This window comes from Leuresthes tenuis, unplaced genomic scaffold (genome assembly GCF_036924035.1).
Source record: "Leuresthes tenuis unplaced genomic scaffold, fLeuTen1.0.hap1 SCAF_4, whole genome shotgun sequence".
NCBI lineage: Eukaryota > Metazoa > Chordata > Actinopteri > Atheriniformes > Atherinopsidae > Leuresthes > Leuresthes tenuis.
Genome location: NW_027325358.1, coordinates 1,596,063 through 1,622,118, shown reverse-complemented (window position 1 = coordinate 1,622,118; position 26,056 = coordinate 1,596,063). Strand labels below are relative to the sequence as shown.

Here is a 26,056-nt window from a genome sequence, read left to right as displayed (position 1 = left end):
CTCATAACGCTGTTGTCTCCCGACCAAATGGTGCTCCAGCTATTTATGTTGTTTATGCTGATCACACAATGTTATGGGAAAAGGTGCTTTTCTCACCATTCATTATTATGGGAAGGAACATAAAAGGTGCTTCTCACCAGTTAATATTACGGGAAAGACTAGTACCAGAGTCAAAACACTTTTGCTTGAATCATAGAAGAGGAAAAGATGGAGAGAGTCTTCTGTCATAGTATAACTATATAATTTTTCCAACATGGCAGCAGCTCCTCTTACAGCCACTGTCCTTATTAAGTGTTTTCCAGGCATCTAATCACTGAATCGTGTCCTCCCCGCTGTTCCGGCCTGTAAGAACCTGTTTGGCCTTCCATTCAACCTGCAGATGAGTCAGGAACTCACCTTCACCCTAACCAGTATTAATGGATGTGGGGGAGGTTGAATGTTGTTGGGATTTTTACCTCCTGAGTTCCGCTTTATGTTAGAAAACAACTGAATGCCTCCTTTATGACTCCTGATCATCTTCAGAGCAGTTTCCTGTTGAATTAAACTGAGAGATTAAACTCCCTTGTGTTCTCCATCCATTTCCCCTGCAGACTCTGTTCCGCCTCCTGCAGTGAAGGCACTGAGTGTGAGCTCTGACGGCTGCTCGCTGCTGTGTTCGGTGGACAGAGAGGCCACGCTGCTGTGGTTTAAAGGCGAGCAGATCCTGAACCAGAGCAGCTCTGCGTCCTCTCTGCCTCTCACTGTGAACACAGAGGACCTCAGATCCTCTTACAGATGTGTTGCTGCCAACCCTGCAGAAAATAAGACTCTGACGGTCAACATTAATGAAACTTGCAGTGAAGAAGCTACAACACGGATTCTGTCTGACAAAGGTCAAAGACATAGTAAGTTTAATTTCAACACAGATTTATTTAATTTAAACACAGTTCCTGTTGATCTCATTACTTTTCATTTACAGATTATTGGATCATTGGACCTTTAATCTCCATCGTGTCTGTTGTATTAATTATTCTGGCTGTCTGGATGATTAAGAGAAGATGTTTTCCAGACCAAAAGAGGACAATCAGTCAAACACAAGGCAGGTATTAGTCTTTATTTATTCATTCCCACAGATATAGTATTGATCATTGATTGTATTTGTCTACAGACTGTAGGATATTCTGTAGGACTGTTGCTCAGTCTGAGGTTAAATGAGGCTTCAGTACGGTTTATTAAGTTCTTCGGGTTATAAACGTGTATTTCTCTGCATTTATTTCTCATCTGTGTGAAGTGCTTTGAACGACATTTGTTGGTTCAGTTGGTTTTTTGTTGTGGGATGGATGGAAAATCAGTGATTGCATCATCAGAAAGATCCACTGAGCGTTAACTCAGTAACGTGATTCTTTTCATGGGCGCCATTATGTCCTGCCAGATGGTTTCTGTTTGCATTCAGACCAGAATAGAGGGTGATTTCCATGTTTTATTGTGTCTCACAGTGTAGTCAGAGCCGAGGGACATAATGGCCTCAGATAACATCACCGTGTTTAAATAAAGACCCTTGTTGAACTTGGTTATTTTAGGTACTTTCCAAAGCCACAATTCAGACCAGTTAAAGTATCAGGTCCCAAAACCATATATATAATATATAATATAAGAATAAATCTTAGCAATAGTTTATTAGTCCTGCTTACAGTAAAGAATAAAGACTGATTCAGTTGGAAGGTTTTATATATCAGGGCAGAATAAAAAGAGAAATATGACCAGGTCATATTACACTGTGTCATTATTTACTGAACAAAACATAGAGAGATAGGCAGTGAGTGGAAAAACTAAGTAAACTGCTCCCACAGGAACTAAGAGTAGCAGCCAGCTGCTGCTGATCAATGCTCTGATTAACTGATCAATGCTCTGATTAACTGATCCTCAGTCAGTGTGAGCAGCTCCATAAAAGCAGAGGTTCTGTCAGTTTAACACGATGCCAAGGAGGAAAGACACCAGCAATGATCTCAGAGAAGCAGCTGCTGCTGCCCATCAGTCTGGGAAGGGTTATAAGGCCATTTCCAGACTATCTGGAGTCCATCATTCTACAGAGAGAAAGATTATTCACAAGTGGAAAACATTCAGGACAGCTGTCAATCTTCCCAGGAGTGGACGTCCCAGCAAGGTCACCCCAAGGTGAAGAAGCCCAGAGCTACATCTCAGACTCTACAGGCCTCAGTTAGCATGTTAAAGGTTAAAGGTCACCCCAAGGTGAAAAACCCCAGAGCTACATCTCAGACACTACAGGCCTCAGTTAGCATGTTAAAGGTTAAAGGTCACCCCAAGGTGAAGAAGCCCAGAGCTACATCTCAGACTCTACAGGCCTCAGTTAGCATGTTAAAGGTTAAAGGTCACCCCAAGGTGAAGAAGCCCAGAGCTACATCTCAGACTCTACAGGCCTCAGTTAGCATGTTAAAGGTTAAAGGTCACCCCAAGGTGAAGAAGCCCAGAGCTACATCTCAGACTCTACAGGCCTCAGTTAGCATGCTAAAGGTTAAAGGTCACCCCAAGGTGAAAAAGCCCAGAGCTACATCTCAGACTCTACAGGCCTCAGTTAGCATGCTAAAGGTTAAAGGTCATACATCTCAGACTCTACATGCCTCAGTTAGCATGCTAAAGGTTAAAGGTCATGACAGCACAGTTAGAAAAAGACTGAACAAGGACGGCTTGTTTGGAAGGGCTGCAGGAGAAAGCCTCTTCTCTCTAAAAAGAACATGGCAGCACAGCTTAGGTTTGCAAAGCTGCATCTGAACAAAGCTCAAGACTTCTGGAACAATGTCCTTTGGACAGACCAGAGCAAAGTGGAGATGTTTGGTCCTAATGCACAGCAGCACGTTTGGAGGAAACCAAACACAGCATATCAGCACAAACACCTCATACCAGCTGTCAAGCACGGTGGTGGAGGGCTGATGATCTGGGCTGGTTCTGCAGCCACAGGACCTGGGCACCTTGCAGGCATTGAGTCCACCATGAACTCCTCTGGATACCAAAGTATTCTAGAGTCAAATGTGAGGCCATCTGTCCCCCAGCTAAAGCTGGGCTGAAACTGGCTCATCAACAGGACAAAGATCCCAAACACAGCAGCAGATCTACAGCAGAATGATTCTCAATTCAGAGAGTTGAGGACTCGTACGTCTGTTTCTTTTGTCTTATTGTTCCAAAGGTTCAGGGAAATCAGTGCCTTGGATGGAGATTCCAACCCGCTGATGTGTCTTTTTTAGTTTAATCTCTTGACTTTGACAAAGATTGCTGCAGAAAACAGGAAACAGGATGTGAGTAAAGTGCGTCAAACGCTTTGTTTACCGTCAGAGTGTTTGTGGCACTATTACATCACATTATGGTCTGCTTTGTGCTTCATCTTCGGGTTACTGACGGTACGAGTTCATACTGGGATAAAAACAACCAGTGCCTTTATTTCCTGTTGCTGCTCAATAACCTCACATCACCCAGCTCTGAAAAATGTTTCCATACTTATTAACTCCAACATCTTGGGGTTCAAGCAGCTCTTAAAGCCGCCCTGAACACATTTTTTTCTGAATGGTGAGACATAAATGTTGATAAATGAGAGGAAGTTCAGTTAAAAGGCTGTGAAAAGACAGAGACTCTTCAGTTATTAGATAACATACTGGCATTTGTCATGAGACACTGCTCAGTTTACAGACTCTTTGTATTCATCATGTGAATCTGCCGATGACTCGCACGCACATGTGAAAACTTATATTGTTGAGCAGCCTTCCATCATATCTAAGCAACCACAGTGTGACATGACAAGCTTTGGTTTCCTGAGGCAATGCGAAGCATTTCAAACAGAAAGAGACTCTTGTTGGTGCATGAACTTCAGTTATATAATACTGTTGATCCAGCCTCGTTTCTCCCTGTTTTCCCTCCAAGCAGCCAGACTTTCCTGTAACCTTTAAAGTGTCCTGATCAACAGTTCTGCAGCTTTCTGTAACCTTTAAAGTGTCCTGATCAATAGTTCTGCAGCTTTCTGAAACCTTTAAAGTGTCCTGATCAACAGTTCTGCAGCTTTCTGAAACCTTTAAAGTGTCCTGATCAACAGTTCTGCAGCTTTCTGAAACCTTTAAAGTGTCCTGATCAATAGTTCTGCAGCTTTCTGAAACCTTTAAAGTGTCCTGATCAACAGTTCTACAGCTTTCTGAAACCTTTAAAGTGTCCTGATCAACAGTTCTGCAGCTTTCTGAAACCTTTAAAGTGTCCTGATCAACAGTTCTGCAGCTTTCTGTAACCTTTAAAGTGTCCTGATCAGCAGTTCTGCAGCTTTCTGAAACCTTTAAAGTGTCCTGATCAACAGTTCTGCAGCTTTCTGAAGCTCTTTCAGAGTTTTTCTTTGGACATTTTCTGCTTTTTCCCTCATCTTCAGTCCTTGTACCTGAGCATTTTCAGTGTTTTTTCTTTGTTCAGCCACTTAACTCTGACCTTTGACCCATTCAGGCAGAAAAAAGGCTCCTAACTCAAGGGATGAACCAGTGTTGTGTCGAAACAGAACAGACAACTTAGCAAAGAAGCCATTTTAAACTGGATCTTTAGGCACTTTGTTACCAGCAGCCTGTCACAAAGACACATAATTTGTTCCTGTTTCTTTAGCTGCATCTATGAAAAACAGCAAAGAAAACACAGTTTGACAGACAGAAAATAGGATTTCTGCAGCAACAAGGTGATTCCCAAAGAGCTATTAGCTGAAAACTTGGCATATCTCAGCATGGTGTGCAGTGTGTCCTTAAAACATTTGAGGAAACTGGACAAGTGGAGGACAAAAGAAGAAGTGTCAGGCCTAAAAAACTATCTACAGCAGATGAACAGGATCTGAAAGTGATGTCCTTAAGAAAGAGGAAAAAATCCAGCAAAGACCTTTTTTAATCTAAAAGAGATTCTGACCTGTGGAGTCCCACATGGCTCGCTGCTGGGCCCCTTCTTATTCTCCTTATTCGACTCTCACCTCGGCCCTGAAGTCTCCTGTTTTCTAACTAAAAGCTGTTTAAGTCGTGTTGAATTAACATTTGTCTTTTATCATCTCGAACAGATCATCCTTTGTTTTTGTATTGAAACCAAGAACCACATTTTGTGACTAATAAAGGCGCCGCAGCTGTTTTTCACTGTTTTATTCTGGTTTCCTGTGAGGTTTAACATTTAATTAGAAATCTAATATTTTCAGGCAGATTTTGCTCATCACACATGTTCACTTCATCCGAACAAAGGTCCCACACTGAGCTGCAATCAGGAGCTGAAATATGTTCATGTACCTTCTCACAAACCTGAATGTCTTATTGTCTTAATGCAACACGAGTTACTGCTCCGTTCCCTTTTTGTCCCGTGAAGCACTTTTTTATCACAAAACAAATTCACTTTGTACCTTTGTATCTTTGCAGACTCCGTGCGAAGCGAGAGCGAAGTCCAATATACGCAAATTCAAGTATGCAGTGACAGAAAAACTCAGGTAAGTGTTTTTTTTCTTGTTGCTAGGTTACCCAACATTAGCAGCAATGTCGAAACATCCTGTTCACTGAGCTCACTGTGGCTGTGCAGAGGTTACCGTTTCATGCCCTGAGCCACTTCACTGGAAGTTTGCTGCAGGCAATAAGCATTTTACATTATTTAAGTGGACTGAAAAGTGGAAAGATGGGTCAGAAAACCACAGTTCTGACCACTTTATGTTTATGTTTATGTATTTAGCAGAGGCTTTTATCCAAAGCGACTTACAGGTAGGCAGGTAGGGTAAGGGGGTCTTGCCTAAGGACCCCTACTGGAGGTAATAGTACCTTTCATGCAGGGGATTTGAACCCAGGACTCCCACATGGAAGGTGGCAATCACACCACTAACTATCCAGTCTACAAAATGTATTTTTACTACTTTGAAAACATTGTAGGTTTGGAAAGCTGCTTGGCTCCACACTTAAGTTGCCCGATGACTGCTGCTCAGACCTGTGTGCTGCCCTGTGGGGAAAAAAGTGGAAAGATGGGTCAGAAAACCACAGTTCTGACCACTTAAGAGCATTCTCACTGGTTGGATCTATAGCCGTGCTCTGAACTAATTCACTCACGAAGGCATGGAATCTGTAAAACTGCATGTTGCATCATCTCAACGGCTCAGAAAGGTAACAGGGTCAGACCTTAGAGACATAAGTCATGAACTTAGATGTATCCGAACATACTGATGACACCTAACTGGGCGACCATGAGGCCAGAGACTCTGAGGTCGAGCAGACGGAGGATTGGGTGTCATTTAATGAGTAGAAAGGTGAGCCGGGGTGTGTCTGAGCACTGCAGGGTCCCAGTTCTCGGAAGCAGGTCTGTTTGGGAGGTTTTTTTAGAAGAAAGTGATCCACAGAGACAGAAAACGAGGTTCATGTGAAGGCTGAGACAAAACAGAACCCAAAGCTGAAAGCCAGTCTTCTGAGGATAATGACTGGAAACAGATTACAGGTAGATCAGGGCTTGATTATAGAGGAGAGGTGAGGCTCAGTCTGTCTCAGTCTGTCTCTGTCTGCTGTGCATTAACATTAACTGAGCACTAACGCACCATTAAGGCAGCAAAACAAAGCAGAACCGATGAGCCGACTCAGGATGCTGTTAAAGCTGCTGATGCAGGCTGAAGGAGCAGAGCTCAGACTGGGGCAGTTTGAACTGAGTTCTGGGGATGGTTTCTGTTCTGTACTGATTTAATTTCAGAGTCAGACATTAAGAACAGAACCAGAGAGCTTTAAGCTATGGCAGGGATGTTACTGAGCGGGTTCTGTTGTTTCCGTCAGCTGAAACGGAGGAGCTGCTTCCTGTTTGCTCTGTCAGCAGGATGAATGTGAACTCAACCACCTCCAGGGTGGAAAAGGGTTCGTGTTATTCTGCTGGACGCTCACTTCCTGTGTTTTTTGCTTCTTCAGGAAGGAAATGGTCAAGATTCCTGTGGAAGTGTGGTGGATGAGTCCAATTTAACCACAGTCTACGATCAGCTGCAGGCTCACCGCATCACGCAGACAGATGCTGCCGTTAGCGTTTAACTGCAGATTTCAGGGTCTCAGACATTCATTTCCTTTGCTTTTTATCTCCTCTTATGTGAGAGCTGCAGGAGGATCTCAGGTGAACGTTTCAATCATTTCATATTTATTTCATCATTTCTGCTGCATTTATCTGTCGCTGCACATTATTTTTTCAGTTGTGCATTACATGTCAACACATTTCCAATCACGTTGTGAAACTACTGAGATAATAAAGATGCTTTGTTTGGCAGCCATAAGGAAGAACTCATCATTTCCTCAGCTGACAGTAAAGCTTTGTGTGTAAAGTCTGACTTTATGGAACAAGAATTGGAGGAATTTTGTGGCGGATAAACACAGAAAGCTTTATTTCTGTTATTTTAAAGGTAAAAATAACCCGACACAACAGTGTTCCCTTTGTTTTCCGCAGCATATATTCTCTTTGTGCTCCATCTGTTGTGGTGATGCCAGAAATGTCTCCAGGGGAAAAGATGCTGTAACGAGACACGAAAACACACCCAGCTCACAGTGTCTCCTTTAAACCGGTGCTTCAGCTTCATGTAAAATGCATTTCATGGAGGAAATGTTGGAAAAATAACAGAAAAACCACAAAATAAAGCATAAAAACAACCAAATAAAACAGGAAAAAACAGACTGTTATTATCTTTTGAGTCTGTAGCTGCCATTAGGAAGGAGTTCTGCTGCTGGAAATAAAGACATTAATTCAAAGCTGGAAAACAACAACAACATAGAAAGACTTTAAGATGAATGACATCATAAAGCAGAAAAACACTGAATAAAACACCAAAAATAACAGAAAAAACACAAAATAAAGCATAAAAACAACTGAATAAAACATGAAAAACATCAAATAAAGCATAAAAACAACCAAATAAAACAGGAAAAACACAGACTGTTATTATCTTTTGAGTCTGTAGCTGCCATTAGGAAGGAGTTCTGCTGCTGGAAATAAAGACATTAATTTAAAGCTGGAAAACAACAACAACATAGAAAGACTTTAAGATGAATGACATCATAAAGGAGAATAAAACACCAAAAATAACAGAAAAACCACAAAATAAAGCATAAAAACAACCGAATAAAACATTAAAAACATCAAATAAAACAGAAAAAACATCAAATAAAGCAGAAAAACCACAGAATAAAGCATGAAAACAACCGAATAAAACAGGAAAAACAGAAAAAACACAAAATAAAGTATAAAAACAACCGAATGAAACATTAAAAACATCAAATAAAGCAGAAAAAACACAGAATAAAACAGGAAAAACAGAAAAAACACCAAAAATAACAGAAAAAAACACAAAATAAAGCATGAAAACTACCAAATAAAACAGGAAAAACACAGACTGTTATTGTCTTTTGAGTCTATAGCTGACATCATCTGTTGGAAGCTTCATTTTGAGGCGCGACCGCACAGCTGAGCTCAATAATCACAGCTGGAAGGATGAAGATGAGCTGATGACTGAACGGGAAAAACCCAAATGTCTGTCAGACTCATCAGGATGACTCTTCCAGACGATGATGATAATTCTCCCTGTGAGGGGGGTTGTTATGGCCTGCATGGAATTTTGTGGCGGATAAACACAGAAAGCTTTATTTCTGTTATTTTAAAGGTAAAAATAACCTAATATATTCTCTTTGTGCTCCTTCTGTTGTGGCGATGCCAGAAATGTCTCCAGGGGAAAAGATGCTGTAACGAGACACGAAAGCACACCCAGCTCACAGTGTCTCCTTTAAACCGGTGCTTCAGCTTCATGTAAAGTGCATTTCATGGAGGAAATGTTGGATAAAGGTTTATTTTCTGTTGAAAACATTCAATTTTACAGCTAAATTAAAAAAAATCTGAACAAAATTCATGCAGTTAGTAATAATAATTAGCCTGAATACATCTATTCATCCTTTTTATCATTTCATCTCTTTATTATTCAAAGTTTTTTCATCACTTTTAGCACTTTGGTTTGTCTTTCTGCATAAACACTGAATATTAAAGTCTTTCTACGTTCTTAAAGGCCTTAAAAACTCACCTTTGCATGTCGGACTTCCATATATGAAGGTTTTTCTATGAGTAATCCCTGTTGCCTGAAATGTCTTTACTCTGCAGTTAGATACAAACATCTCGACTGCACAGACTGTATCTTTAAAGTGCCTTGAGATGACATTTGTTGTAATTTGACTTTATGTAAATAAAACTAAACTGAATTGAGTTGACATGCATAATTTGGGTCAACCGCAGGGCAGATGAGACATTTTCAACCAGGAAAACATGAACAGGAAGTGATGACTATCAACCGAGTTATCTCTATCCGGTCCAATTTTTAGTCAGACTAAGGTGTATACATGAACTTAGTAACTCAGTTTTATTGTAATCTAATTGGGTCTGTAGCTGCCATTAGGAAGGAGTTCTGCTGCTGGAAATAAAGACATTAATTCAAAGCTGGAAAACAATAACAACATAGAAAGACTTTAAGATGAATGACATCATAAAGCAGAAAAAACACTGAATAAAACACCAAAAATAACAGAAAAAACACAAAATAAAGCATAAAAACAACCGAATAAAACAGGAAAAACAGAAAAAACGCCACAAATAACAGAAAAAACACAAAATAAAGCATAAAAACACAGAATAAAACAGAAAAAACACCAAAAATAACAGAAAAAACCACAAAATAAAGCATGAAAACTACCAAATAAAACAGGAAAAACACAGACTGTTATTGTCTTTTGAGTCTATAGCTGACATCATCTGTTGGAAGCTTCATTTTGAGGCGCGACCGCACAGCTGAGCTCAATAATCACAGCTGGAAGGATGAAGATGAGCTGATGACTGAACAGGATTCATCAGGATGACTCTTGGTTATGGCCTGCATGGGCGCCACAGACACATCTGTCTTTAACTCTGTAATGTGCCGAAACATCTGGACTGATCAGCTTCACCACATTCATCTGACTCTCTAAAAGAGATGATTTTTACCAGTTCAAACTTCCTTAAATAGTAGTTTTATCAGTGAAAAATATAATAAATCACAGCCCAACTCCTCCCTCTTTAGAAAGAAGACACTTTAGTTTTTACTGAACCAGGCTGTTCATTTAGGAGGCCTGCTGATGAGAAGGTTTATTCTAAGAATGATGCGTTTATCCAAACTTTAGCATCACAGAGGACGGAGAGTCTCACAAACGGGTCAAAAACACCGGCTGAGGAATGTTTAAACTGGATGTGGACGTGTTTTTACCTGAAGGTCACATTTCATCTGATTTTATTCTTCATTTATTTAGTCTTTATCGGCTTCAGGTCGGCTTCAGGCCGACTTCAGGTCGGCTTCAGGCCGGCTTCAGGCCGGCTTCAGGCCGGCTTCAGGCCGGCTTCAGGCCGGCTTCAGGTCGACTTCAGGCCGGCTTCAGGTCGACTTCAGGTCGACTTCAGGCCGACTTCAGGCCGACTTCAGGCCGACTTCAGGCCGACTTCAGGCCGACTTCAGGCCGGCTTCAGGCCGGCTTCAGGCCGGCTTCAGGCCGACTTCAGGCCGACTTCAGGCCGGCTTCAGGCCGGCTTCAGGCCGACTTCAGGCCGACTTCAGGCCGGCTTCAGGCCGGCTTCAGGCCGACTTCATGCCGGCTTCAGGTCGACTTCAGGCCGACTTCAGGCCGGCTTCAGGCCGGCTTCAGGCCGACTTCAGGCCGGCTTCAGGCCGACTTCAGGCCGACTTCAGGCCGACTTCAGGCCGGCTTCAGGCCGGCTTCAGGCCGGCTTCAGGCCGGCTTCAGGCCGGCTTCAGGTCGACTTCAGGTCGACTTCAGGCCGGCTTCAGGCCGGCTTCAGGCCGACTTCAGGCCGGCTTCAGGCCGGCTTCAGGCCGGCTTCAGGCCGGCTTCAGGCCGACTTCAGGCCGGCTTCAGGTCGGCTTCAGGCCGGCTTCAGGCCGGCTTCAGGCCGACTTCAGGTCGGCTTCAGGCCGACTTCATGCCGACTTCAGGCCGACTTCAGGTCGACTTCAGGCCGGCTTCAGGCCGACTTCAGGCCGGCTTCAGGCCGGCTTCAGGCCGACTTCAGGCCGACTTCAGGTCGGCTTCAGGCCGACTTCAGGTCGACTTCAGGCCGGCTTCAGGTCGGCTTCAGGCCGGCTTCAGGCCGGCTTCAGGCCGACTTCAGGCCGGCTTCAGGCCGGCTTCAGGCCGACTTCAGGCCGGCTTCAGGCCGGCTTCAGGCCGGCTTCAGGTCGACTTCATGCCGACTTCAGGTCGACTTCATGCCGACTTCATGCCGACTTCAGGCCGACTTCAGGTCGACTTCAGGCCGACTTCAGGTCGACTTCAGGCCGGCTTCAGGCCGACTTCAGGCCGGCTTCAGGTCGACTTCAGGCCGACTTCAGGTCGACTTCAGGCCGACTTCAGGTCGACTTCAGGCCGACTTCAGGTCGACTTCAGGTCGACTTCAGGCCGACTTCAGGCCGGCTTCAGGTCGGCTTCATGCCGACTTCATGCCGACTTCAGGTCGACTTCAGGCCGACTTCAGGCCGGCTTCAGGTCGGCTTCATGCCGACTTCATGCCGACTTCAGGCCGACTTCAGGCCGGCTTCAGGCCGACTTCAGGCCGGCTTCAGGCCGACTTCATGCCGACTTCAGGTCGACTTCAGGCCGGCTTCAGGCCGACTTCAGGTCGACTTCAGGCTGACATCTTGTGTTCAAACAGAAGAGTTACTCTGTTATTAAAACTATACATTAAAATTAAATACAAGCTAAACTGGGAGTTTGTTTTCACATTGTTGAGCAGTGTATTATGAAGCCTTTTACTAAGCATCATGAAATTGTAATTTGATTGAATATCATATTAATTGCTGTTGATTATATTTAAATCAGTTCAGCTTACAGCACTTTAGTTGTTTTAAATGTGTCACTGAAATAATCTTCAACTTGACAAACACACACATATATTCCTAATTTGGAACTAAATGTTACATTTAAGAGTCATTATATTATTATCATTATAGCACAGCAGCAGCGGTCACCACCAGCTGACCTTTGACCTGCCAGCTCTGTAAAGGAATGAGGTCCAGTAAGAACTTCCTGTTTTCTGTTCTATGCGACTGAGTTTATCAGTTTCATTTGCAGCTTTTAAACTGCTCATTAAACAAATCTGTGCACAGAGACAGTAAATATATTTGTTTGGTTTGTTCTGAAGATGCACTGCCTCCACAGTGACTGCAGCAAACTATTTTCTTCCCTTTTTCCCCTCAGAATAACCCAAATAATTACTTCTCAAACCAAAACAAGACAAGATACGAGACAAACTGCAACTCTTTTCATGATTTCTTCCTCAGTTCATGCACCTTATTGTTTGGGAAACACAGATAAATACGTAGAGTAAAAGCTTTTCTGTTCGGTCGGATATTAGAAATAAAAACAGCTCCTTATAAGAGCTGCATATGGACTTTAAGGCAGTTATATTTAGCACATTCCTGGATGTTAAGACTACATTTCACAAGCATTCAAATGGAAATAAAAGGTTTAAGTTTGTTTTTAGGCTGAAATAAAGTTTAGTGACTTCAGTCTTTTCACAAACTGCTCAGATGACTTTTCAAGCACTGAAGATAAAAACATTGAATGTCATGAACCGAGTCAGGTTTGTTCATATCAAACATCAAAGCTTCTGTGGTCTGAGTCAAAGTCTCAGCGGCTCAGACGGAGGCTGCTGAGCTTCTCCTGAAGACAGCTTCTGATCAGAGGTCAAAGGGAAAGTTTGGGATGGTTTAAGCTGTTAAACTCAGTTCAGACTGAATCTGGATCCGGTTTCATATGAACGTTTATGTCGGTGTAACTCCTCCAAACCTGCAGCTGCTGCTGAGAATCATCGTTTTTATTCAGTTCATTTGCAGGTGGAGAGTTTATAGATTTAATTATCTGTAACACGGGACTTAAAGGCAGTTAAATATATCACATGGAATCATAGAAACTCTAACAGAGTCTTTATTACAGTACTGTGATGAGTTATTATTCTCCTTCAGACTTCAGCAGCACATGCAGCCATTTATTAGACGTATATATTAATATAATATGACAAAATACATATTTAACAGAAGCTCAGGCATCAAATACGGAAAAATGTGTAAAAGAAACACAAAGAAATCTGCTTAAAAAGAAAAAAGGTTTGAAAAACAGAAAGAAAATTCTCCAATTCAACAATAACTGGTTGTTTGGCTGTTTGACCACAAGATGTCAGTATAATTAAGGAGAAAACCCTCCTCCAGCCTCCAGAAACGTCCTAATTACACATTTGTCTTTCGTTTCCTCGGCCTTTGGCAGAATATTCTTCCTTCTTATTTGCTCTGTGACGGTCGGTCTTTGTGGAAAAGACTTTTTTGTTTCCAGCAGAGAGCCGAATCTTTTCCTTTAGCAGCCGTACGTCACAGGAGGAAAGCTTCTTCCACACTTTGTGTTCGGCCTCAAAAGTCTCCTTCCTAACACTCAATTCTTCTTCTAATCTAACATAAAAGCACATCTACCTTTACTGTTTGTTCCACGCCACGAGGCAGCATCAACAGTTCTGTTAAACTCGATAAAGAAGACTTCAGTTTGCAGTTAAAGTCCAGCTGCAGCGTCTAATGAGACACTTTTATAGCAGACTGTTGTCAGACAGGAAGGCTCAACAGCTGCTGATGAATCTGGGAAATTTCCTCCCTGAAGAAGTAAAAACACCAGAGATGAGTGCAGATTCATAACATCGGTGCCGTAGTTCACAAGCTGTGTGGTTCTGTTCTGATTCGCTGAGCTTGTTCTTCTCTGCTTTGACATTAATGTTCGACTCGGCTGCTTTCCACCATCAAACATCAGAACCTCAACCTGCTCCAGCTTGAGCCTTGTTCTGTTAGCCTGCTGGATATTTAGCTGCAAATTAGCACCGTTGGAGGCATAAGAAGCACCTATTTCAGAGTAAAGATGGACATAAATTAAACTGTACTTAATCAGGCTTGAATTTAAAGAAACCCTCCATTAAAAATACTGATTCTGACTTTATTAAAGCATCTGTGGAACAGGACATGAGCTAAATTAGCCCTCCGTGCTGCAGCTGAGGGTTTCTGCTGTGAACCTGCAGAGAACCAACCACAGTCTCAGAAAGACGAGGTGGGACATCCCAAATGTTAGAACCCTGGAGGAACCGATGGCCTGCTGGGAGGAGCTGTACACCTGTTCTGTGTCTGCTGTGTGGAGCCTATGGAGGAAGAAGTCAGCCGGGGGTGAGTGGGGCTCATTAATCGCCCCTGGGGGGCAAAGATATGAGCTGGGGCATAAAGCTTCTGTCTAACAGGAGTTCGGTAACCATCTACATTAAAACATCTGCGTGTTTGAACTGTGGGAGACTCGAACTGGAGCTCATCAAACTGCTCAGAGACAGACTCCAGCAGAGATCTGAGCTGCACTAAACCTGAACATCAGCATTAAAGACGCCCTGAAGGCATCGCATTGTAAAAAAGTACCGACCTGGATGCGTCTGTCACCACATGATGGGATTTCAGTATATTGGACTTTTGTCTTCAAAGAATCTGCAAAGATTAAAAGTTGAAGCTACATTTGAATTTAATATAACCTCAGACTGAGCAACAGTCCTACAGAATATCCTACAGTCTGTAGACAAATACAATCAATGATCAATACTATATCTGTGGGAATGAATAAATAAAGACTAATACCTGCCTTGTGTTTGACTGATTGTCCTCTTTTGGTCTGGAAAACATCTTCTCTTAATCATCCAGACAGTCAGAATAATTAATACAACCGACACGATGGAGATTAAAGGTCCAATGATCCAATAATCTGTAAATGAAAAGTAATGAGATCAACAGGAACTGTGTTTAAATTAAATAAATCTGTGTTGAAATTAAACTTACAATGTCTTATCTTATTTTCAGCCTCACTCTCTGTGCTGTTCAGACCACACTTTGTCCTCACATCCACCGTCAGAGTCTTATTTTCTGCAGGGTTGGCAGCAACACATCTGTAAGAGGATCTGAGGTCCTCTGTGTTCACAGTGAGAGGCAGAGAGGACGCAGAGCTGCTCTGGTTCAGGATCTGCTCGCCTTTAAACCACAGCAGCGTGGCCTCTCTGTCCACCGAACACAGCAGCGAGCAGCCGTCAGAGCTCACACTCAGTGCCTTCACTGCAGGAGGCGGAACAGAGTCTGCAGGGGAAATGGATGGAGAACACAAGGGAGTTTAATCTCTCAGTTTAATTCAACAGGAAACTGCTCTGAAGACGATCAGGAGTCATAAAGGAGGCATTCAGTTGTTTTCTAACATAAAGCAGAACTCAGGAGGTAAAAATCCCAACAACATTCAACCTCCCCCACATCCATTAATACTGGTTAGGGTGAAGGTGAGTTCCTGACTCATCTGCAGGTTGAAGGGAAGGCCAAACAGGTTTAAAACTCAGTTTAATTCAACAGGAAACTCTTTTAAAAGTGAAGACAAGTACATTTTATTAAGGCTCAGACTTCTACAACATTCAACCTTCCTTCATGTCTGTTAAGTTCTGTTTGATTAGTTTTTCTCATGAAGCAGGATTCATGGCAGCACGGCTATGATCTGCTTGTGGAGTCTCCTCCAATGAGATTAGAGGCTATCTGCAGGTCGAATGCTGATTGGTTGAAAGCAGAAACATGAGACTCAAAGAAAGAAGAAGCTGCAGCAAACATTTAATGAAGCTGGAGTCAGTGACCGTCTGTGGGAAACTGACTGACGGATGATCCTGAAGTAACATCTGGTCCCACATGCAGCTGTTTCTAGAACAATCAATACACTGATCAGGATAGATTTAGGAGGAAATGGGACTCACCGTAAACTGTAAGTTGATAAGATGACTTGAGACTACGTCCTTTTTTAGAGTCAAATCTATAAACTCCAGAGTTGTTCCTCTGCAGGTCTGTGATGGTAAAGAATCCAGTTTCTGTGTCCCAGAGAAGTTTGTTCAGATAAGTTTCCTCCTCGATCTGAAAGACTTTGTTTCTCACTGAAGCAATGATTTCTGGTCCATATAAAAGAAATCCTCTCTCCAGCAGGGGGTCGGGCAGAGTGATGCTTCCTCCTACAACACCTGTCAGGTTCTCCTTCACTTCTTCAGCTGCAGATAAAATGGTTCCTGCAAAACAATCAGAGACAACAGTCAGCTTCAGCTCCCATCAAAGTGAACAGTAACACGTCCTGTTTCACGTCAGCTGCTGAGTTTTCCATCTGTCTGAGTGTGTCCCAGATGTTTTCACAGCTGTCTGGGTGTGTCCCAGATGTTTTCACCGCTGTCTGAGTGTGTCCCAGATGTGTTCACAGCTGTCTGAGTGTGTCCCAGATGTTTTCCAGCTGTCTGAGTGTGTCCCAGATGTTTTCGCAGCTGTCTGGGTGTGTCCCAGATGTTTTCGCAGCTGTCTGGGTGTGTCCCAGATGCTTTCGCAGCTGTCTGAGTGTGCCCCAGATGTTTTCGCAGCTGTCTGAGTGTGCCCCAGATGTTTTCGCAGCTGTCTGAGTGTGCCCCAGATGTTTTCGCAGCTGTCTGAGTGTGCCCCAGATGTTTTCGCAGCTGTCTGAGTGTGCCCCAGATGTTTTCGCAGCTGTCCGAGTGTGCCCCAGATGTTTTCGCAGCTGTCCGAGTGTGCCCCAGATGTTTTCGCAGCTGTCCGAGTGTGCCCCAGATGTTTTCGCAGCTGTCCGAGTGTGCCCCAGATGTTTTCGCAGCTGTCCGAGTGTGCCCCAGATGTTTTCGCAGCTGTCCGAGTGTGCCCCAGATGTTTTCACAGCTGTCCGAGTGTGCCCCAGATGTTTTCACAGCTGTCCGAGTGTGCCCCAGATGTTTTCACAGCTGTCCGAGTGTGCCCCAGATGTTTTCACAGCTGTCCGAGTGTGTCCCAGATGTTTTCACAGCTGTCCGAGTGTGTCCCAGATGTTTTCACAGCTGTCCGAGTGTGTCCCAGATGTTTTCACAGCTGTCCGGGTGTGTCCCAGATGTTTTCACAGCTGTCTGGGTGTGTCCCAGATGTTTTCACAGCTGTCTGAGTGTGTCCCAGATGTTTTCACAGCTGTCTAAGTGTGTCCCAGATGTTTTCACAGCTGTCTGGGTGTGTCCCAGATGTTTTCACAGCTGTCTGGGTGTGTCCCAGATGTTTTCACAGCTGTCTGGGTGTGTCCCAGATGTTTTCACAGCTGTCTGAGTGTGTCCCAGATGTTTTCACAGCTGTCTGAGTGTGTCCCAGATGTTTTCACAGCTGTCTGGGTGTGTCCCAGATGTTTTCACAGCTGTCTGGGTGTGTCCCAGATGTTTTCACAGCTGTCTGGGTGTGTCCCAGATGTTTTCACAGCTGTCTGGGTGTGTCCCAGATGTTTTCACAGCTGTCTGGGTGTGTCCCAGATGTTTTCACAGCTGTCTGAAGGATGTGTGGCTTTACAGCGAAGCCTGAGAAAGGACAAAGAAAGCTCTGGAGGACAGAGAAACTGCTGCGACACAGCTGTGAAGAAACAGGAGGACAGGAAGTAAAACATCCAGGAGGGAAGCAGGGAAAACCTTTCAAATACAACAGGGATCACACAGAGTCCAGATGGACCAACACAGCATGTTGGCTTACTTTTAAAAGCAGGGAATTCAGTCCTGAGACTTTACTGGTTTTATTTGTTTCTCCGAGTTAATTTGCACAAACTCTGACTCGGTCTCACCAACAGGAACACTGAACAGAGCCGGAGACACGATGTGAATCTTCACAGCATCACGATGCAAACCGGTAACAACTGGAAGCAAAAGATCCAGATGTTTCTAAAGCAAGTCAAACATGCTTTAAACTTTCCACTCTGTGCTGTTTGGTTTGGACTCAGCTTTGACTCTTCTGTTCTGCACACACTACAAACCGGTTCCTACAGGCTCATGAAGTTGTTGAGAATTTAAAATGAGTGAATGAAACTAATCATCTGCAGCTCACACTAAAACCCGATCAAGCTGTTCTTCTGAAGAAATTCAGGTCACATTCTAGTTCTCCCTCTGTGTTTCAAACAGCTCGTTAGCCTGGTTCGATTTGGGAAATCTGACTGCATCTCGTCACAACCCCTGTCTATTTAAAAAGGTGTTCCACAGGGCTCAATCTTAGGCCCAGTCCTATTCAGTTTTTTAAAAACAAAAACTGACTCTTTTAAAGGTGGAGATCATCCACCCTGCCACACTCTGCTCATCATTTCTCACACATTATTAATAAGAACTATCAGCGACTCCTCTGAAGCCTTCAGACCAGGAGTCGGTAACATTTAACTACAGTGAAAATTTAATTGTATTTCTGTTTTTGTATTTTCTGAACACATTTTGAACTTTTATAATCATAATAATGGACTCAGCTTTGACTCTTCTGTTCTGCACACACTACAAACCGGTTCCTACAGGCTCATGAAGTTGTTGAGTGAATATTTGCATAAACAAGCTCGCAGGTACGGAACACAACATCTGCCGCCTGGCTTGGTTTTCCCTTCATAACATTTTATATAAGAGGGAAAACATCTGCAGGGAGATTCTTCTCACAGCTGACGCCCCAACGAGGATGAAGCAGGTAAAGAACATGGATGGATGAGTTCTGGTCTCCGTCAGACAAATATTTGTCTGCCTTTTATCTCAGTTTCAGGTTCTGACATGAAACCTGCTCTTTGATAATCGCTGCTGACAGAGCAGCTGAGGCTCCGCCCCCAACGAGCCACACCTGGATGAAGCAGGTAAGGAACATGGGTCATAAGTTAACGTGGGTGGATGAGTTAACATAACCGCTGCGGGCAGAGCAGTCAAACGTGATTCAGTCGAGCTGCAACAGGATTTCTGTCCTGGTTTCCCGCCAGTTTATTATTATTCCATCATCCATCAGGGTGGCAGCTGTTTTTGAAACTCCATCTGTGTTTAGGTGCTTTCTGTAGATCAAAGTCGGTCTCCGGGAACCGCTGCCAGCCCACCTGGTTGTTTCCATGGCATCACTTCTCCAGCCTTCTCCAGCCTTCCAACTTTCAGCCCTGCAGGCTGAGCCTCTTCTCTCTGCCAGACTTCAGCAGCTGCTTTTCCAACAAAAACACCTGAAATGTTTCCTCCAAGACTTCTGTTCTGCTCTCAGATTCATTTTGTATTATATGTGAAACTGGGTTCATTGGGGGCTGCAGGGGGATAGGAGGTCAGCACATCCGCCTCACAGCAGAGGTTCCAGGTTCAACTCCCGGCTGGTTCTGTCTGTGTATGCGTGGGTTCTCTCCAGGTTCTCCGGCTTCCTCCCACCGTCCAAAAACATGCTGTCAGGTTAACTGGTGTCTCTAAACTGTCCTTAGGAGTGAGTGTCTGTGGCTGTTTGTCTCTATGTGGCCGTTTGTCTCTATGTGGCCTGTGATGGACTGGCGACCCGTTCAGGGTGACTCCGCCTCTCGCCCAACGACCAGAGACCCGACCGACAGATTAAGCGGGTATAGAAAATGGATGGATGGATGGATGGATGGATGGATCAATGGATCAATGGATGGATTAATGGATGGATGGATGGACGGATGGATGGATGGACGGATGGATGGATGGATCAATAGATGGATCAATGGATGGATGGATGGATGGATGGATGGATGGATGGATGGATGGATGGATGGATGGATGGATGGATGGATGGATGGATGGATGGATGGATGGATGGATGGATGGATGGATGGATGGATGGATGGATGGATGGATGGATGGATGGATGGATGGATGGATGGATGGATGGAGGGTTGGATGGATCAATAGATGGATCAATGGATGGATGGATGGATGGATGGATGGATGGATGGATGGATGGATGGATGGATGGATGGATGGATGGATGGATGGATGAAGGATGGATGGATGGATGGATGGATGGACAGATGGAAGGATGGATGGACAGATGGAAGGATGGATGGATGGATGATGGATGGATTGATGGATGGATGGATGGATGGATGGATGGATGGGTTCATTGGTCCCACAGTGGTGCTGAGTGAGAGGAGGAGCCACAGCTGGGAGGAGCTTCAGGTGAAGACAACAGTAACCTGGCAATGAGGAAAACTAACACAGCGGGTATAGAAAATGGATGGTTGGATGGATGGATGGATGGATCAATGGATCAATGGATGGATTAATGGATGGATGGATGGACGGATGGATGGATGGACGGATGGATGGATGGATGGATGGATGGATGGATGGATGGATGGATCAATAGATGGATCAATGGATGGATCAATGGATGGATCAATGGATGGATGGATGGATGGATGGATGGATGGATGGATGGATGGATGGATGGATGGATGGATGGATGGATGGATGGATGGATGGATGGATGGATGGATGGATGGAGGGTTGGATGGATCAATAGATGGATCAATGGATGGATCAATGGATGGATCAATGGATGGATGGATGGATGGATGGATGGATGGATGGATGGATGGATGGATGGATGGATGGATGGATGGATGGATGAAGGATGGATGGATGGATGGATGGATGGACAGATGGAAGGATGGATGGACAGATGGAAGGATGGATGGATGGATGATGGATGGATTGATGGATGGATGGATGGATGGATGGATGGATGGGTTCATTGGTCCCACAGTGGTGCTGAGTGAGAGGAGGAGCCACAGCTGGGAGGAGCTTCAGGTGAAGACAACAGTAACCTGGCAATGAGGAAAACTAACACAGCAACAGAAACAGAAACCTGGAATTAAACACGACTAACTAAACAACTGAGTTAATCAGTAACTGAACAGGTGGGAAACGGGACGTTAAAGTAAACAAAAGGGAACAGGCTCTACAATATAAAGCAGGAAGTAAAGCTCCCAAAGAAGGAAAAACAAGTTCCAAATAAATCAAACAGAACTTTGTAAATGACAGATGTGTGATTGTTCTCGGTGTGAACGGCCCAGAACACAGAAGTTAGAAGAATCTGAGCCTTATGTAGTGTTTTCTGTATTTTGTCACCATATTTCCCACCACAGACGGCTGCTGTTGCAGCACAGTCTGCGGTTCATGGTGAAACAGAACATAAAGCCTCTGTTCTGCTGCAACACGATCTGGTTTGCAGCACAGACCCAGTTCATGTAACAAATACAGAAATAACACATTCTGAGGTTTGACTCATCTTAAGAAGGCTGAAAAGGTTCTGGCCTCTGCAGCTTTTAGCTTCTGCTTCTCCAAACTGAGACACGACTCATAAGAACCACATTTCAAGAAAAGAAACGCCTTGAATAAGTCGATCAGTTCTAAAAGCCATCAGCAAACCAGACGCTTCTCTAGTTTCTTAAAAGGGTTCGTGTTCTGTTTGAAAACCTGAGAACTTCACCCCAAACATCTGCATTCCTGTTGAATCATGTGAGTTCCAGCCTCCCACTGACACAGAGTTTAATTACAGATGTGCATCCTGTGGCTAAACTGCAGCTAGTAATGATGCAAGCGCACCCAGCACTTAAGTCTCTGGATCTACAGATGATTCTGGAGTCTGTTTTTCTTAGGCTGAACCTCTCAGCAGCACTCCTGAGGCCTCATGTGAAGCTTATAACTACCAGAGTAGTTCCACTGTTTGGTCTGAGCACACAGAAAGAAAACAGGGCGGATTTGCATCCTGTATTTGCTTTAGCATCCCGCTGTTTTCCATCATCACATCCTGCTTCTGCAGTAAACCAGGTTGGATCCTCAGAAAGGCGAGCCTCCCTCTGAGCAGCATCAATCCAGCTGATGGTCAGTACTGAAAGCATCTTTTACCGCAGAGACACTGTTCCAGGAAACTGAAATGGCAAAACAGGCAAAACAGGGAGGACGAACTGCTTCACTGAGGAAGTTAAAAGTCTGCGGATGTGAATTTATCAGCTTCTAATTTAGTGCCTAAAAGCTTCTGTGTGTTCAGTCCAGCTTTGATGGACTCTCTTAATGGAGGGATAGCATTAATCCATGTCCTTAATTATTTAAAGGACGCCTGAAGGGTGCCCTTCAGCTCGTCTGTTTTCAGTAAACAGACGCTGTTTGGGCTTATCTTATGTAAAAGCTGTCATGAGACATGATGCAAATTAAGACTTTCCTGTTTATCTACTAACCAAACGGAAACTCCACTGCAGGGGACTTAAAGTCTGGTACTTTTTACAGTTTATTATCTTATTTCCACGTTCACTTTCAGTTTTATAGTTTCTCTTTTGATCACAGCATCTTCTGTACCCGCTTAATGCAACTCAGGGTGGAGAGGCAGGGTTCACCATCACTGGGCCACACAGAGTCACCGGAGAACCCGGCCAGAACCCACACATCCACGGGGAGAACGTGCAAACTCCACACAGAAAGAACCAGCCGGGATTCGAACCTGGAACCCTTTTAACCATCACAGCACCTTCATTTCACTGACGCTGACCCTGGATCTGATATTTATCTTCATTTAATCATCCGCAGCTCACACTAAAAGCCGAACAAGCTGTTATTCTGTGTTTCAAAGCTCGTTAGCCTGGTTCGATTTGGGAAATCTGACTGCATCTCGTCACAACCCCTGTCTATTTTAAAAGGTGTTCCACAGGGCTCAATCTTAGGCCCACTCATCCACCCTGCCACACTCTGCTCCTCTTTTCTCACACATTATTAATAAGAACTATCAGCGACTCCTCTGAAGCCTTCAGACCAGGAGTCGCCAACCTTTAACTACGGTGAAAATTAAATTTTATTTCTGTAATGAACACATTTTGAACTCTTATAATCATATTAATAATAATAATAACAATAATAATAAAAAAGCCGAGCTGAAGGTCTCTTTGTCACCACAAATTAAGCATACTGTAAGAGGTAAAAGCAAATTAATCTGTCCAGGCATCATTAAATGTTCCATTTTCTTCAGATATTTTTCTTTTCTTACATTTCTCCATACCTGGGGATGAAAGTCTTGATAAATGCATAAAAATAATAAAATATCATTTTATTTTAATATTTCAAGATCACAATAATCTGCCAATTTAGAACTGCAATAAAGAAAAAAACGAAGTAACACAAATAAAATACGTCAAACCACGCGGAGCCGCAGCATTTAGAGTCTTTTCTGTGTTTAAGGCAGAAATAACCTCCATCCACCTCATACTGACACTGACCGACTGACCTGAGTTCAGCTCAACCTGCGGAGAGATTCTGGAGTTTGCGGCTCCTTCAAGAGCCCGAAAACCCAGATATTATATATCTCAGAGATTCATTCTGATTATTTTAATAGATCAAACACATCTGTCAGGCTACGGTGGTGGAAAGTAGATGCAGAACTTCACATTCAAAAGGTTTATTCCAAAAAGACAAGGAGAAAGAACAAAAAGCGCGGCTGAGCCGGATTATCAAAAATACTTAAACTGTGGGTTAGCAAAACAAGACTATGGATAAACAAGACTGTGGATAAACAAGACTATGGATAAACAAGACTGTGGATAAACAAGACTATGGATAAACAAGGCTATGGCTGAAATAAAGAACAAGACTATGAGGTAAAACCACACTTAGCGTTTGAGACTGTGACTGAACCTGGAAACTAAATGCTGTGGGGAGGTGATTGGTGATCAAGTGCAGCTGTGGAACAGAAACAGGTGACTAAAACTAAGTGGCAGGGGAAAAAACAAGAACCTGAAACATAAAGAACCTGAAAACAAGAATATTAAAACATAAACCGTGACAACATCCCGGAATTCCTTTTCGTTTATCCAAAGTAACTCATCTGAGCCCAACCCTCTATCGAGCATCTTATGCATGAAGCAGATCAATAAATGATTATCAGGTAACAGTTCGAGGCAGAGACGGTCAGCTGCACCTTCCAAACTACCAGAAATACTGAAATAAAGATAAAAACGGACTCTGAGCTGAATGTGCTGCGCTGTAATCTGATGACTGCTTAGACTCCGTAAACCCGGAGACCCTGAACTTTACCTGCTGAGCAGGTTTCTATCAAACAGAACAAACTGCTCACTTACCAAGGCAGAGGGAAATAAATATCAGCCTCGTCTCCATGACGAAGTTAAACGGAGACAGACATCACGACCCGACATGAGCACGAAGACTGAAGCAGACTGAAAGCATCTGTGCGTCTGTGTTCAGGCTGCAGTCAACCAGCCAATCAGAATGGGACTGACGTCATCCGCTCCAAAAAAAGATGTTTTTAAATCAGAAAGATAATATTTAAGATGGAGGGAAATTCTCCTCCATATTTAGTTTGATATAAAAAGCAGAGCGTTAGAAAATGTCTTTTCTTTTTAATAAACTCTGACTCTGCCAGTCTTCCCTGCTTTTGGGTCATTTTCCTCCAGTTTTTGACCATGAACCCTGACATCTTTCCCTCATGCTTTATAAAGCATTTTGTACACCTCCAGTTCCCAGAAGATGGGGACATGGTGCAACATTTTGAATAAAAACAGGATGCCACGGGTGGAAAATCTCCCAAAACAAGATGTTATTCATAAAAGAACATTTAAAACATATAAAATGTTGATGATAATAATATCTGATATGTTTTGTGATGGTTTCACAGCTGTTTGTGGCTCTGTGCTGGCAAAGTGAAACACGGGAAGGTGAAGATAAACCAGCAGGAGGCAGAAGAGAAGAATTAAAAAGTAGATTTTATCAGGTAGGATTCAAACCAAGAACACCTCATGTGTCAGATCCCTGTTTCTGAGAGCACAGATAGTATGAAGCAGGGGTTTATACTGTAAAAAGCTGCAGACGGGTCTTCTGCATCTGAGGCTTCTTTAGGCCGACTGAAAGGAAACTGATCTCTTCCTGTTCCACACAAACCAAGAACATGAAGGCAGATAAAAGGAGATGCTGTCTCTGTCCAGCCACCACAACATGACCTACATGAAGCTAAAGCCACTGAAACAACGTGATACCTGCTTCCCTTCTGCAGAAACCAACCACAGGACACAGTTTCTCTCAGTGTGGTTCACGCTTTTAGACTGCAGGGGCCCAAACTTCCTCCATCTGTGGGAGGCTTGACTGTGTGGAACTTTTATTAATACCTGTTCAGAATTACCTCAACACAAACCTGCTGTTACCAACACGAGTAACGTCTACAAGTGTGTTCTAATCTGATCAGAGGATCAACTTCCAGACGATGAAATGAATTCCTGGAAGAGTCGGGATCATTAAAAGTCCAGAAACGTTTCCATTTTTCCATCTTTTAAACGTAAAGCAGGAAAAGTTGCTGAATAAATCAACACTCAGTGTAAAGTGACACACAGTTCATATTCAGAAACTGCTGCTATGACTCCTGGGAAAGTGTGATGTCACAGTCTCAGTGTGGAGCCAACGCAACACGATGTTGATGCTGTCGAGGCTTCGTTCCTCTGCAGATAAAACAGGAGTTCGTCCTCCTGGAGGGACGAATGAACTCGTGTTCTTCTCCAGTTTATTAACCGGCCACTTTCTTTTTTACCTCTGCAGGGTTCTTTGCTGTGAACTTACAGAACTCATCACTTTTAGCTGCTTTTTCTGTTCATAATGACAGAACTGAGACACCAGAACAGCCTGATTTCCCTTTTCTCTGCTTCACTGCTGAGTGTCTCTGTTTTATTCCAGTAAACTGTGCTTCTTCTCTCCTAACATTCATATTTAGTGGTTCATTCATATCTAAATGACAAAGCAGAGAACATCCATTAAAGGCTGAAAGCAGGAGCAGAAATCAGGTTTGTTCATTTAGTTTCACACAGGGTTTAAAAGCTGGTGGAATGAATGCTGATTTCTGTCTTTCTGCAGAAACACAGCTTCAATCATGCACCTTCACACATATGCATCTGGCACCAGGAGTTTCTCTGTTTGGCTGCAAGAGTAAAGACAAGCATCAACACATCTGTACCGTGTCTGCAGGCCTCTTCCTGATGGGGTTGTGGTTATCTGCGTTGCATGTCGTGAGGAACCAACTTGCAACGATCTCCTTCTGCTAACGGTGCCAGCTGTTGGGTAAACTGGTTAACACTTACACTTAGTTTGGCTGAAAGTTGTTAACAACAGTTAAACCTGCTGA

At 43.6% G+C, this 26,056-nt stretch overlaps 1 protein-coding gene and 2 long non-coding RNA genes across 3 annotated transcripts; 1 reads left to right on the top strand and 2 right to left on the bottom strand.

Annotated features, from left to right (window-relative positions):
• Positions 1–964: 964 nt before the first annotated feature.
• LOC140305290 (uncharacterized) lies at positions 965–9,234 on the top strand. The gene is made up of 3 exons (XR_011915347.1): positions 965–1,082; positions 5,406–5,473; positions 6,915–9,234. It is a non-coding gene; the product is annotated as an uncharacterized lncRNA (long non-coding RNA).
• A 4,434-nt stretch (positions 9,235–13,668) lies between these two features.
• On the bottom strand, positions 13,669–14,834 carry LOC140304932 (uncharacterized). The gene is made up of 3 exons (XR_011915304.1): positions 14,717–14,834; positions 14,508–14,569; positions 13,669–13,706 (listed from the first exon to the last, which is right to left on the bottom strand). It is a non-coding gene; the product is annotated as an uncharacterized lncRNA (long non-coding RNA).
• A 28-nt stretch (positions 14,835–14,862) lies between these two features.
• Positions 14,863–24,132, bottom strand: LOC140305179 (T-lymphocyte surface antigen Ly-9-like). The gene is made up of 4 exons (XM_072383934.1): positions 24,012–24,132; positions 15,859–16,161; positions 14,911–15,205; positions 14,863–14,872 (listed from the first exon to the last, which is right to left on the bottom strand). The coding sequence occupies exons 1-4, from the start codon at positions 24,046–24,048 to the stop codon at positions 14,863–14,865; spliced, it is 645 nt and encodes a 214-aa protein (XP_072240035.1). The 5' UTR covers positions 24,049–24,132.
• Positions 24,133–26,056: the final 1,924 nt, after the last annotated feature.